This window comes from Anoplophora glabripennis, unplaced genomic scaffold (genome assembly GCF_000390285.2).
Source record: "Anoplophora glabripennis isolate ALB-LARVAE unplaced genomic scaffold, Agla_2.0 scaffold93, whole genome shotgun sequence".
Classification (NCBI taxonomy): Eukaryota; Metazoa; Arthropoda; class Insecta; order Coleoptera; family Cerambycidae; genus Anoplophora; species Anoplophora glabripennis.
The window spans coordinates 850,189-864,000 of NW_019416235.1; the positions used below are offsets into that span (position 1 = coordinate 850,189).

Sequence of the window (13,812 nt, forward strand, 5' to 3'; positions counted from 1 at the left end):
CAATTTTCAGTTGTTTATTTAAATAATTATTGTTTAAACAATTTTATAATATTTAAACAAACTTACTAGTATTTCCAAAAATTTGAAAAGAACATTAAATTTTTGCAATTGTTTATAAGCGTGAAAATTGCGAAAATGTTTAAACAATCACCACGGCTCTCCTAATCATCCGATTTGAATTTTTCAAAAAGCATTTTAAAGCTTGAGAGCTGTTCTTTTTGTGGTGAAATTTTCAAGTATTCAAAGGCTTTAGATTTTTAGAAATTTGATTTTGAAAATTTTTTAATTTAAAAAAATAAAAAAAATTAAACAATTATTATGTAAAAACTATCGAACCGAATTGGATGAAATTTGGTGTGATGATTCTATGCAGTAAGAAGTTTAATTGGGAAAAAGTATAAAGATGCTAGGTATTATTCAAGTGTCTGAAAAATATTGACAAATAAACTAGCATTTTTTCAATTTTTTAAATGATTTTTCCGATTTTTGCAACAACAATAATTATTTTTTCGATTTGCAACTAACTCTATCTTGTTCAAAATTTAATTACAAAACTTTTTTGCCTCTTCCATTTTTGTCTAAAATGAATAGTTGCTAAGTTGTCGACGAGAAATCCAAGAAAAAAATGATTTTTTTTGTTATTTTTTTAAACTTTTTTGTAATAACAATTAAGCCCACGTTTTTTTTTATTTGCATAGAAAAATTATCATTTCAGATGTTATTTAGAAGCCGTAATAGCAAAAATCTCCGATCATATGCGTTTTACCCAAGTACACCCTTTGTAAGACAGATACCGCCTGGACTATTATTTTTAAACAGGTCAGAACGTAAACTCGTTTTGGCCAATTCGAAATGTTTACGACTGGATGAAGGATGCTCTAAGCCTCTTAACGGAATCGCTAATTTTTCTGTTCCTTCGGACAATTTTCTAGTGCCCATATCTTTTCATATAGTTAGCGATTTCCCAGACAAAAAGATTTTTCCGAGTTGATGCCGCCGTTGCCGCCCTACCCTATTACGGTTTATTTGACTTTTAGTGTTATTAGATTGTATTATTGTAGGCGTTCTGAAAATTCCACCTCATTATTACTTTCTTTGATGTTGTATATTGCCCCTTTGAGAAGTAAATGAATATAAAGCATATATACGCGTGCATATTTGCGTTCCTTCCTAATACATGTATTTCCTTAGTGAAGAGATGCAGATTTGCATCATTTGCAACTTTAAAGGTTTGTGCGGATTCTTCCTTATTTCTTAGCGAATACTTATCTATATCTTTATCTATATTTCGTGTTTGTTAAAAGTGTTTTGATAGAAGTAAATGAAATAGAATATTCAAGTAACCTTGTATACAGGGTGGGGCATAATTAGGTGTAAAAATTTGTACCAAAGCTTCCTAGATCAAAACAGAGTAATTAGCCAAATTTACTTCTTCCTGAATATGTTTCCTTTAATTTTCTTATGATAACTTTGATTTATGAGTATGCATTTAAAGCTTTTAGATACAAATACAGGGTGTCTCACGGTGACGGCCCATTAGAATTATTTCAGAGACTACTTCGATTTGAATTTTGAAAATTTGGGATACCGGATTTTCGGTCATGCCCTTCTCAACTAAAATAATGGCGTCCACGTACCACTTCCGGTTATACCGGAAGTCGTCATCAACTTGCTTATTTTAAATGGAACACACCATATATTATTGCAATTTTGGATTCTACGTGTTACTTTAGGTGGACTTTTATAAAGTTTCCCTATTCCTAAAATTAACCGTTTTCGGGATATTTATTTTTTTTCAAAAAAATGGAGAGAAACAGTGACTAGCTTCAAACCATGTGTATTTTATAGTAAGAAAGATAAAGCAACAATATTTATAGGGGGGATAGCTAGACCCCTAAGCTTCCCATTCATACTTTCAAAGTGGCTTAATTGCATACAGGGTGCTAGAAATTTAATGCCGAGTTTAGTTAACTTCAAACCTTCATAAGTCGTTTTTTTTTAAGTGGAACACCCTGTATGTTTTTCTATATTCTGATACACAATTTGGATATAAATATTTTGTTTCAAAATTAAGATAATTTTAAAATACGTGTTTACCAAATAAATAAATATGGCACCATTCATTTTATCTCATTCATGTTGACAATTAAATTTCGCTAAAATTATAAAACAATAAGATCAAGATTACATTAAAACAACATTCTGTTTCACCTGCTGGTGGTGGTTGTAAACGAATCAATAATATTGGTGGCGCCAAAACTTAGGGATTTTGATTGCCTAGGCTCGGCATTCGCGTGGCTCGCAATCATTTATGAAAGCTCTGTATATGCAAAAACAAACAACTCGACCGAGGTGTGGGACAAGCTTTTTGAGTTTTCTAGTTATAAAAAATGTAACAACGTCACTGTCAAGCGAATCATTACCATGCACCAATCTCGCGACTCCGCGTTAGTTAAGAGCTGCTTTTCCTTATAAATTCAATATATCTCGGCGACGGCGGCGGTAGATGTTGCGGGGAATACGTTTTGCTGTTTGCTACTCGTTCCTTTTTGATGGACGATGAGATATTCCATTTAAAAAAGTTGCGTGCTAGTGAAAAGAAAATGGCCCACAATTTGATTTATACGTTGAATTCGGCCTTTTAAAAATCTTTATCTGCGGAAAGAAAAGTAATCCAGCAAAATGTTTCGTGTCATACTGCAGACTTTAACGAGCTGTTGCTTCCCACACGGCTTGGAAACAAGGGTTAATTTTTACCACGAAAAATTACAATTACTATTTTTTACGTACCTGACAGCTAGTGGAATGATGTTAATCAATGAAATAAAAATAATAGTAATGCAGAATAAACAAGACTCGCAGGTATATACAGTGAACAGACATAATTAACTAACATGTAAATAGAAATTAACTTCGGCAATTTTTTTTCGACGAACGAACTTTTCCTGTTTTAAATGTTTGCTGGACTAGGAACATGTTAGCTTTAAATTTAGTCCACAGTCATAAAAATGGGGGGAAGATTGTTTACAGGCTGGTTAAAATTCAAAGCATTGAGAATTTTTAAAAGGTTTCGACCGCATGCTATAAGAAAAGTCCATCATTTGCATCCAGGAGATGAAGAGAGATGCGTCGTTTTCTGCCAATGGTTTTTGCAGCAAACGGATGTAGATTCCAATTTTTTCAAAGTGTTAATCGGACCGTTGAGACTTATAGGCTTATAAGCAGCAAATGTATATTCAACTGGCATAATGCGCATTTTTGGTCAGATGTGAATCCTCACTAAACTGTGGCCAGAATTCAACAAGGGCGGTTTGGTTTTCGCGTATCGGTAACTCTCTTCCACAATAGAGTGTTTAGGCCGGGAAGTATAGAGTTGGACGCGACCTTTTGTTTCGGCAAGCTGAATTTATCACTATGCTAAATATTATGTACAATAACATATTAGTTTCCACAGTCATAAAAATGGGGGGAAGATTGTTTACAGGCTGGTTAATTGTATAATTTTTACGTAAATTCACGTTTTTCGCTTATAACTTTTTTGCGTTCATTTCTATGAGAAAACAGTAAGGTACTCTTTTTTCTGCCTGAAAAGACCTACAAAACTAGCCAGCGTCGAGCGTCAAAAAATATTGATTAGATCAAAAGTTATAAACGGAAGAAGTTTATTTACGACTTTTGAATTAAACATTTATAAACTGCGTTATTATTACCAGAACGTTTTGGCATCGCATCCTCTCATTCCTTATCACTGTCTTAATATCTCACACGAAATCTGGAATCGGTAAGTTGAATAGTTTACCAGTTACGGCCTTATAAACAAATTAACTAATTATCAGCCTGGACGATCCCAAAGATCTTCCACAATCGGACCGATTTTTTTCGTGGTAGATTTCATAATAATACATTGAAATCTATCATTTTTTTTTAAATTTCAAATTTGCAACCTGGATTTTTTTTTAATAACTATATTCGAACTCTTTCGAAAACACCCTCCTTGGTTGGGATATCTTGACACATTTGATTAATCCGTAGCTGCAGCTCTTCCAGGCTAATACACTAATGTCTTCAAATATCCCCAAACAAAGAAATCTAGAGGGTTCAGATCAGGCGATCTTGGAGGCCATAAAACAGGTCCGGCCCTTCCTACCCATCTACGTGGAAAAGTTTGGTGTAAATGCTCTCTAACGGCCATGGAAAAATGAGCTGGAGCACCATCATGCTGGAACCACATTTGTTGCCTCTGATTCAAAGGAATGTCTTCCAAAAACTCATACAGTGTGTTCTGCAGAAAGTTGAGGTAAGCAGCGCCTGTTAATCGGTTTGGTAAAACAACAGGACCTAGAAACCCATCCAAATGTTCAATGAAAAACGTGCCTGATGTCCAGATTCTATTAGAGCATGAGGATTTTCGTCGGCCCAAATATGCGTATTGTGAAAATTAAACACTCCATTTCTTGTGAACCCGGCCACATCAGTAAAAAGAATGTTTGCAAGAAAACGAGGGTCTTCAGCATCATGACGTAGAAACCAGCGGCAAAAAACCAAACGTGCTTGATGATCATTTATTGGATTTAAGGCCTGTACTCGTTGCACATGGTATGGATAAAGCAGTTGCTCGTGAAGGATTCTCCAAACAAGAGGACCACTAATTCCTACCTCGGCTGATATTCTCCGCACACTCGTACCTGGATTCTGCTCTACCAGTGCTAGAATTTCTTCTTCTGCTCTAGGAGTGGATACCGACCTTGGTCTTCCGTATAAATGGCACTGTTTGCTCAAGGAACCGGTATCACGCAATCTTTGGTGAATTCTTCCAAACATGCGTTGTGAAGGAATCTGGCGATTTGGATAAGCGTCAACATAAAGACGTCGCGCTTCGGTGGCGTTCCCATTAGCACGACCATACATGAAATGCATGTCTGTTAATTCTGCGTTAGAGTAACCAGCCATAGCGAAAGAAAACTTGTGCACTGAGAACAACTGTCAAATACGTACTGTTTATTTCACTAAACATCAACCAACTATTATAAGAAAATACACAACGTTTTTGCAAAATAAAAAAGGGGCTGAAAAACATAAAACATTCCATATCTACGCAACCGTTACTTTGCGGACCCAAGTTTATTGAGCCTTTTCTGCTTATTTTGGTTCATACTATTACCTCCTTAAATATTTTACACTCTTTTTAACACCCTGTATAGCGGCACATGAGATCATTGGTAAGATATAAATAATCTGTTAGCCGCCCTTTGGTGCAAAGGTTATTTGATTAATTTTTAATTCTTTTTAGAAGTGGTAAATTACACTAATAACTAAAATCTAATATAAGAAACAAATAAATAATTTAATACAAGTTGTAAATTTTACGTTACCTTAAAGTGAAATTAATTGTTTTTCCCACTTTGAACGGAGATTAATGTGAAATTCAGCCACGATCCACGAATCAATCTATTGCTGCATTTTAAGGATTTATTTGAATTAACCCGATGCCATTAAAGTACCTTAAAAGTGCAGGAGCTAATAATAAAGAATGTTTAATTTAAGAAATAGTCGGAATTTTTTTTTGGAAAATAAGTTTCAATTAATGGATTTAAAGCTGTAAATTGCAAATAAAATGTTTGGTTTATTTTACTGCTTCTATTTAATAGGGTATTTCTGGTACACAGCGAAGGGGTTGATTTTGTAGATTTAGTTTTGTTTAAGCAGAAATTAAAAACAACTAAAATTGACAAATGCTACTATTTTTTTATACATAACATTTTTTTTTTAATTAATTTCCTCAGTATGAGATATTTCTGGCTAGGCACAATTAAAAACAATGAATAAATACGGACTAGTTTTGTTAAAATACTGGCCTGATGATGAAGCAGAAAAAATCTATTTTTGAAATTAAAAAATTAACTTTTTGAATCAAGCCTATGGTAACGAAATTTGCTGGGCATAGCTTAGCAAAACGCTTCGTAATTTTCTAATATAGATGAATTTGTAAGGAAAGAAAAGGAGCCAACAAAATTATAAACGTAGATTCCTATACTACGTAGAAATATTAAAAATCATAAGAAATACGTAATTAAATCAGTATTAAAATTTATTGAAAAAATTATTCATAACAAAATAACTCACATGTACATGTCGTTGTATTGAAATTGAAACAGGTATTGTTTATTGCATATTTTGCCACTTGTGAAATTTATAAATAAAATATATCTTTGTTTTTTCGTATTATAGACTTCTTTGTTATTATACAGGGTGTCTCATAATTAGCTGCCAACTCTGAACAGGCCGATTCTATGATCAAAACTAAGTAAAAAAGTTCATATGAACATGGATCCGGAAATGCTTCCTAAGGGCACAGGGACCCATTGAAGAGGGAGGAATGGAAATCATTTTTTTGCAATATCTCTCAATCGAGTTGTGATAAATGAATGAAATTTGGTATACACAGCTAAATTTTGATGAGCAATTTGATGGACTAATCCATTTATTTCCACAAGGTCCATTGGGGTGGGTACGGGGGGGCCCTTGGTACTTTGCGTGTGTAACTTTTTCATCTTTGACTTTTTAACAAATTGGACAGCAAATTCCGTTTTCCCGAACTGTTTTACGTTAAAAAGGTACTCTTGTTTCAAATCGTTATCTTTAACGGTTTCTGAGAAAATCGCTCTTGAATTAATCCCACTTTGGTCAATTTCATAGTAATTTAAACAAAAAATAATAACAATAATTTTCCTTTCCTCTCTTTTCCATTTAAAGGATTAATTTTTATTTAATTTAATTTTTTATTATTATTTTTTTATTAAAATTAGATTAAATTTAAACAAAAAAAATAAATTTTTTTGTTTGATTTACTATGAAATTTTAATTTTTAATAATTAATTTTAATTTTTTTAATTTTCGCTGGTGGTAACATACCAAATAAATAGAGAAAGAACAATACTGTGCTAGGAAAAATTAAGTTCAGACAATATACAGGGTCGGAAAGTTCCCATGGTTCATCGGCCGTTACGTGAGAGCGATAAAGTAAGTCGTAGAAATCCATGCGATAGAGAAAGATGGCTATAATGAAGGCGTCTAATAGTCACCGCCCATTCCGCCCTTCCACAAACAAGAAGTGGATCTTATTTGTGGAAGGGCGAAATGGGCGGTGACTATTAGACGCCTTTACTATAGCCATCTTTCTCTATCGCACGGATTTCTGTGACATTCTTTATCGCTCTCGCGTAACGGCCGATGAACCATGGGGACTTTCCGACCCTGTATTGTGTTTTGTACTTCTCTTTAGAAAATATTTTTTAATTTAATTGATTTTAAAATTTTTTTTCACAAGCAGCAAAATAAAAAATTTGGAAAATATGTATTAAAAATTGTTTTATGAAAATAACCTTTGACTGTTGGTGTAAGGGTTTGTTTTTTTAATTTTTTTCACAAGGGGTAAAATATGGAATAAATAAAAAAGTTGAAATTATATCGCGAATAAATCATTTCAGACAAAATATTCTTTGTACTCGACTTTAGAAAAGGGGTATTAAAAATAGTTTATCAAAAATAAAAACAAATAAAAATTTTTCACGGGTGGCAAAATACCCAATAAAGAGAGGTAAAACTTACGCCACGAATAAATAACACCAGAAAATATATTATGATTTTTTATCCCACATGAAAAATGGGTATTAAGAATATGTAGTTTTACAAAAACAACCCTTGACTTTTGGCGGTAGAATTTGTTTAATAATTTTTTTTTACAGGCGGCAAAATAAAAAAGTGAAAAAACTTGTGTGGAAAAAATCTATTTATTTTGATTTCCCACTTTGGAAAATATGTATTAAAAATCGTTTTACGAAAATAACATTTGACTTTGTTTTTAAATTTTTTCATAAGTGGCAAAATAAGCAATAGATAAAGAAGCTGAAACTATATCGCTAATAAATTATTTCAGACAAAATATTCTTTGTACTCCACTGGAAAATTGGTATTAAAAATAGTTTATTAAATAAAAATAAATAAAAATTTTTCACAGACGAAAAAAGAGGTAAAACTATGCCACGAATAAATAATCGGAAAATATATTATGATTTTGTACCTCACTTGAAAAATGGGTATTAAAAATAATTTTACAAAAATAACCCTTCACTTTTGGCGCTAGGTTTTGTTTAATAATTGATTTTTTAATTACTTTTATCAGACGGCGAAATAAAAAAGTGAAAAAACTGCCAGGAAAAAATTAATTTTTTATCCCACTTTGGAAAATGTATATTAAAAATTGTTCTACAAAAATAACCTTTAATAATAATTTCAGACAAAATATTCTTTGTTCTCCACTTTGGAAAACGGGTATTAAAAATAGTTTAACAAAAATAAAAATAAATAAATTTTCACTGGAAGTAAAATATCCAACAAAAAGAGGTAAAATTGTGCCACGAATAAATAGCATCAGAAAATTTATTATGATTTTGAAAAATAGGTATTAAAAATAGTTTTACAAAAATAACCGTTGACTTTTGGCTGTAGAATTTGTTTAATAATTGAATTTTAATTTTTTGTTACAGATGGCAAAATAAAAGGTGAAAAAACTGTCAAGAAAAAATAAATTTAATGTGACTTTTTACCCCACTGAAAAATATGTATTAAAAATTGTTTTACAAAAATAATATTTGACTGTGGCAAAATATGTAACAAATAAAGAAGCTGAAACTATATCGCGAAATTTTTTCAGACAATATATTCTTTGTACCTCAGTTTGGAAAACGGGTATTGAAAATGGTTTAACAAAAATAAAAATAAATAAAAATTAAAAAACAACAGAAAATATATTATGGTTTTGAAAAATAAATATTAATAATACAGCGTAAGGGTTTGTTTAATTATTTTTTAAAATTTTTCGCAGTTGGTAAAATATCGAATAAACATAGAAAAAACTAAATCTATACCACAAATAAATATTTTGTGACTTTGTACCACGCTTTGGAAATTTCTTTCACAGTTGGCGAAATAAACAGAAAAAATTAAACATACGCCACAAATAGACAATATTTCAGACAATATGTTGTGACTTTGCACCGCTTCGGAAATGGGTATTATGCAACCGATGGACAGTTTACAGGCTTCAGCGTGTAGCCTGAAAGAGCGTTTCGGGTTCGGGGGGCTTGTTGCACAGCAATATCCGCAGCGTGTCTCAAGAAACCTGTCGCGCCGCAGATGCGCTGGCTTGCATTTTAACTAAATAATTAATGTATAATAATAACCGTTATTTTTTAACATCAAACATATTCACTAGAGGGCACCTCACGGGAATCAACGCATTACTATAATGATTAGCCCCTTTGACCGGGACAAAGAGTTTTGGAAGTTCTCGCCTCGGTGGCCATTTTCGAAAATATGCGAAAATTTATGGCCACATGTTGAATATGCTAACGGGGATGGGAAGTCCACGTACCTGCTTTGTTGGCCGGAGCCGCGTGGTTGATGGTCAACTTCCCGGCAACTTCCAGCTTGCTGGGCACCGGCAGAAGGCCGGGAGTGGACATGGTGGCGGCGGTCATCGCCGGGGCCGGCATCATCAGCGTCGACATGGTCAACATCTTCGCGGTGTTCTCGCGTACCGTTGCCGCTTCCAATAAAAACCTTGTGCGTCGCGGCAGGCGATTCACATGAATGGGAGCGGTGGGAAGTCCGCGAAGGCGACGTGAAAAAGTTCGGTGAAGTTTGCGCGTCTTTTCCGCGTGTGGATCGGGGCTGTCGGCGGCGGCGGCGGTGGCGGCGGCGAGGCACACTAGTCGCGCTACCCGCTGCTCGAAGACTGCAGAAGGCGCGCTTGTTTCATGCCGTCGTACTGTCGGGGGTGGCGGACGCGAGGGCGGAACGTTACAGTGGCCCGTACTATTGCAAACGGCGGGCGACTCCAACTGCGGCAAAGGCACGGCTTCGGCGCTCTTGTGCGAGCCACTTGTCTGCCCCAGCTCAATGGCGTGCGCGTCACCCTTGTGGCGTTAACTGTTACGCGAAGGGTTGTTACTGTGCCATGGTACTGTGGTGTCCGGGCCCTTCCACACCATGAATATCGTTTACCGACGGGGGCCGGTGCATCGATAACCCAACAGGGGCACGCAGCCGAACGACGGCCGGCACAGCCACCGGCCCTCCCTCCACGACCACCTCTTTGTCGCAGTGCTCCCAGTGCATACGACGGGGGGGATCGGCAAACCATCAAAACACTACCGCTTCCCAAAGCACTGCCTCTGGTACTGCAAATTGGGGGGGGGGGAATCTTTCTTGAGACTAGCAGCTTTAGATTTTTTTAATATACCAAATACGGGCTATTGAAAATTTTAAGTTGATTGATTAAACTTAAAATTTATGGATTTTTCACAAAAACGCTACGAAGGACGAAATGGGAACAGCATAGTTTCACGAGCGTCACTGGAAATAGTACAGGTTTTATTAGAGAAACTTTATCAGGTGGCGGAACACGTGATTTTAAGCAAAAACTTTCACGGAGAATGTTTCGTTTTCAAGATGTTGGAAATTTAAAAAATATATCAGATTTTCTCAAATATCTCTGAAGACCTTTGACGCAGACTGATAAAATTTTAGCATATGATTTATTCGCTGAATCAGCTTACAATACGGATATGCAAAATAAATATTTTATTAGTTGATTAAATATAGGAGTAATTTCTCAAAATGAATTGATTTAGAAACACTGTAATAAAGACGACTTTAATTCAATTTTAATTGGTGAAGCCAACAGTTTTATCGATATCCCCACAAAAGCAGCAAAAATAATAAAATGGGAACAAAATTATTTTCACGAACGACACTGGAAATAATCTGTTTTTTACTTCATTAATACAGGGCGTTCAGGTTTGAATCGGGAAACTTTACCAGGTGATGGAACAACGATTTCAAGAAAAACTTTCATATAACATGGGTCGTATTCGTGTGTATGAAAATTAAATAAAACGTCACATTTTCACATTTTTTCAAATATCGCTGAAGGCGTTTCACATAGACTGATAAAACTTGGGCTAATTAGGGGTAGTTTACAAATACGTGGGATATATTACATAAAAAAAAGTTATTGATTAATAGACCAGGACGGATCTGTTTTGAGGTGGATGTGAGAGGGGGTAAGCAAATTTTTTTTGAATTACTTTCAGTACAACTCGCATAATAAAAGTGTAGATCTCTAGATCTGGGCGAGGTCAGGAACATTTTCAAAATGACAAAAATGTTTAAAACATGTACATTTTTTACTTATATCTTGGAACCTATGCATTTTGGAAGAATAAAGAGGAAAACAAGTTTTAGAATTGAATTTTGCACAATATTCTGTAAGTTAAAAATGTTTAAATTTATTACCGATGTTGCAAAGTAGCAATAAATTGATGAAAAAAAGGCAAAATAATCAAGCTTTTTGCATAATTTTTTTAAATATTTTAATTGCTTCGAGGGCATTCTAATTTTGGTAAAAAACTTTAGAATATAATAAAACAACACACCAAATTTCATTAAAATCGGTTCAACAGTTTTCGTGAAATAATTTTTTGAAAATATTTTGAAAAAAAAATTCGAATTTTCAAAATGTTGCACAGCCTCAAATAAAGTATCTAGATACTGGAAAAATTTTTACATAGCGCTCAACTTTTCAAACGGTTTTTAAAAAATTGAAATCGGTTGATTAGGACGACCACAGTAAATTTTTAAAGGTAACACTTTTTTTTTATTTTTAAACAGTTATATTACATTTATCAATTTACAATTTAGTTTTTTTCAAAAATTATAATTTTACTCGGAAAGATTAAATTCCGTTTATTGGTTCTCGAGATATAAGCGGTCAAAGTTTATCGGCATTTACCGTTAATTTATAAACAATTTAGCAATAATCTTTGATCCAGTGGCTCCGTGTTTCCGAGTTCTAAGCTGGAAAAAATTTTCATATCCATATGTTATCGCCAACATAGATAAATGAGCGGAAATGCAACATTTTGAAAATTCGAAAATTTTTTTTCGAAATTTTTTTCAAAAAATTATTTTGCGAAAACTGTCTAACCGATTTTAATGAAATTTGGTGTGTTGTTTTATTATACTCTAAAGTTTTTTTTACCAAAATTAGAATACCCTCGGAGCAATTAAAATATTAAAAAAAGTGATTCAGAAAACTTGATTAATTTACCTTTTTTCCATCAATTATTGCTATTTTGCAACACCGGTAATAAATTTAAACATTTTTAACTTAACGTGTAAAATTCAAATTTAAAACTTTTTTTCCTCTTCAATATTCTTCCAAAATGCATAGGTTCTAAGATATAAGTAAAAAAACTAATTTTTTTAAATTTTTTAAACATTTTTGCAATTTTTAAAATGTTCCGGACCTAGCCCAGATCTAGGGATCTACACTTTTATTATGTGAGTTGTATTCCAGCAAAAATTAGCTTGCCCCCTCTTACATCCAAGAAGTGGGTTATTTCGACAGATCCGACCTGGTTTATAAATGTAAAAGTAATTTCTCAAAACGAGCCGATTTAAAAATATTATAATAAAGACAACTTTAATTTAATTTTTAAAAATTTCATCGGTCTCAGAAAAGCACTGCAGATAAAAAAAAATGGGAACAGAATTGTTGTAGACGAACGCTACTGGAAATAGTGTATTTTTTTATTTCGTTAATACAGGGCGTTCAGGTTTTAGTCGGGAACTAAGTGATAGAACACGTGATTTTAAACAAAAACTTTCATATAAGCATTGTCGTAGAACGTTTCGTTTTCGAGATATAGTGTTGAATTTTAAAAAATTGGTATCACATTTTTCAAGAATCTCTGAATAAGTATCTAATTGGAGGTAAATATTAGTTAAATTACAAATTTATACTTTTTTTTTTACAGTAAATAAAGTGAAGTTTGATAAAACCATTTCCTCGACATTTCTAATTTTGTTGTTTCCGTACACCTTGAATGATTTTATAAAAAAAATTATTGACGTAAATAACAGTCAAAAGTACATGGTACTTTGAAATGAAATATTTTGTACCTCTTCTTCCACATAAAATATGAATTGAAAATATGTCGAACTACGTATTGAATATTACCTATCACTGCATCGAAAGACAGTAATTTGCTAAATTATAACGATTCTTTAGTAATTAGAGCCAAACACAAAAGAGCGAATTATTTGCATTGATGCTATTAGCAAAATGAAAGGCAAAAATTCCCCGCAAAACATGATATCTACATACCGTTCTGATTATCCCCTTGTAAGGTCGTGATATTTTTTCTCTTACGTGCTATCAGTTTATTGATTAAATAAACTATTTTATTGATCTCCGGGGTAGTGGCGGCAAGTAAGGATTTTTGCGGGAAATGAATGATTACAGCGTACGACCTATTTCACGAGTTAGATGGGGCGGTATTGAATACCGATTCAATTCTTGTTCACCCCAGATACGTACCATTGAATCCACAAACTCAAAGGTTAAAATCTTGCGAAAGCCGGATTTTAATAGAATCCTTAGATGCTGCATTTTCACTAAACTTTTATTATCGACAAGGAAATCATTTCGTATAAGGAACTTCAATCTTAAATAACACAAACGTAAACACTGACATATCAGTAACTGGAAAATATTTTCCATATTTGTTTTTGGTGTACTTTAGAATTTTAGCTATTTTATTTGAGTACTTTTCCACCCGGGAAAAAAATTATTAAAAAGTTAATGAAGAGCAATCAAATTGTAGCAGAACATTCCGCTGAACGTGCGTTAATAAAAACAAATTTTTAATATAGAAATATCTACCCTAAATTTGTGAAGCAGTGATG

At 33.4% G+C, this 13,812-nt stretch overlaps 1 protein-coding gene across 1 annotated transcript in view; it reads right to left on the minus strand.

The window, feature by feature from the left end:
* Positions 1–10,179, minus strand: part of LOC108903628 (nucleolysin TIAR-like) — a 205,211-nt gene extending 195,032 nt beyond the window's left edge. Inside the window, exons 1-2 of the mRNA XM_018705862.1 lie at positions 10,066–10,179; positions 9,434–9,977 (exon numbers count right to left, since the gene is read on the minus strand). Of these exons, the coding sequence (XP_018561378.1) occupies positions 9,434–9,977; positions 10,066–10,179 (658 nt within the window). The remainder of the gene's footprint in view (positions 1–9,433; positions 9,978–10,065) is intronic.
* Between the last annotated feature and the right edge of the window lie 3,633 nt (positions 10,180–13,812).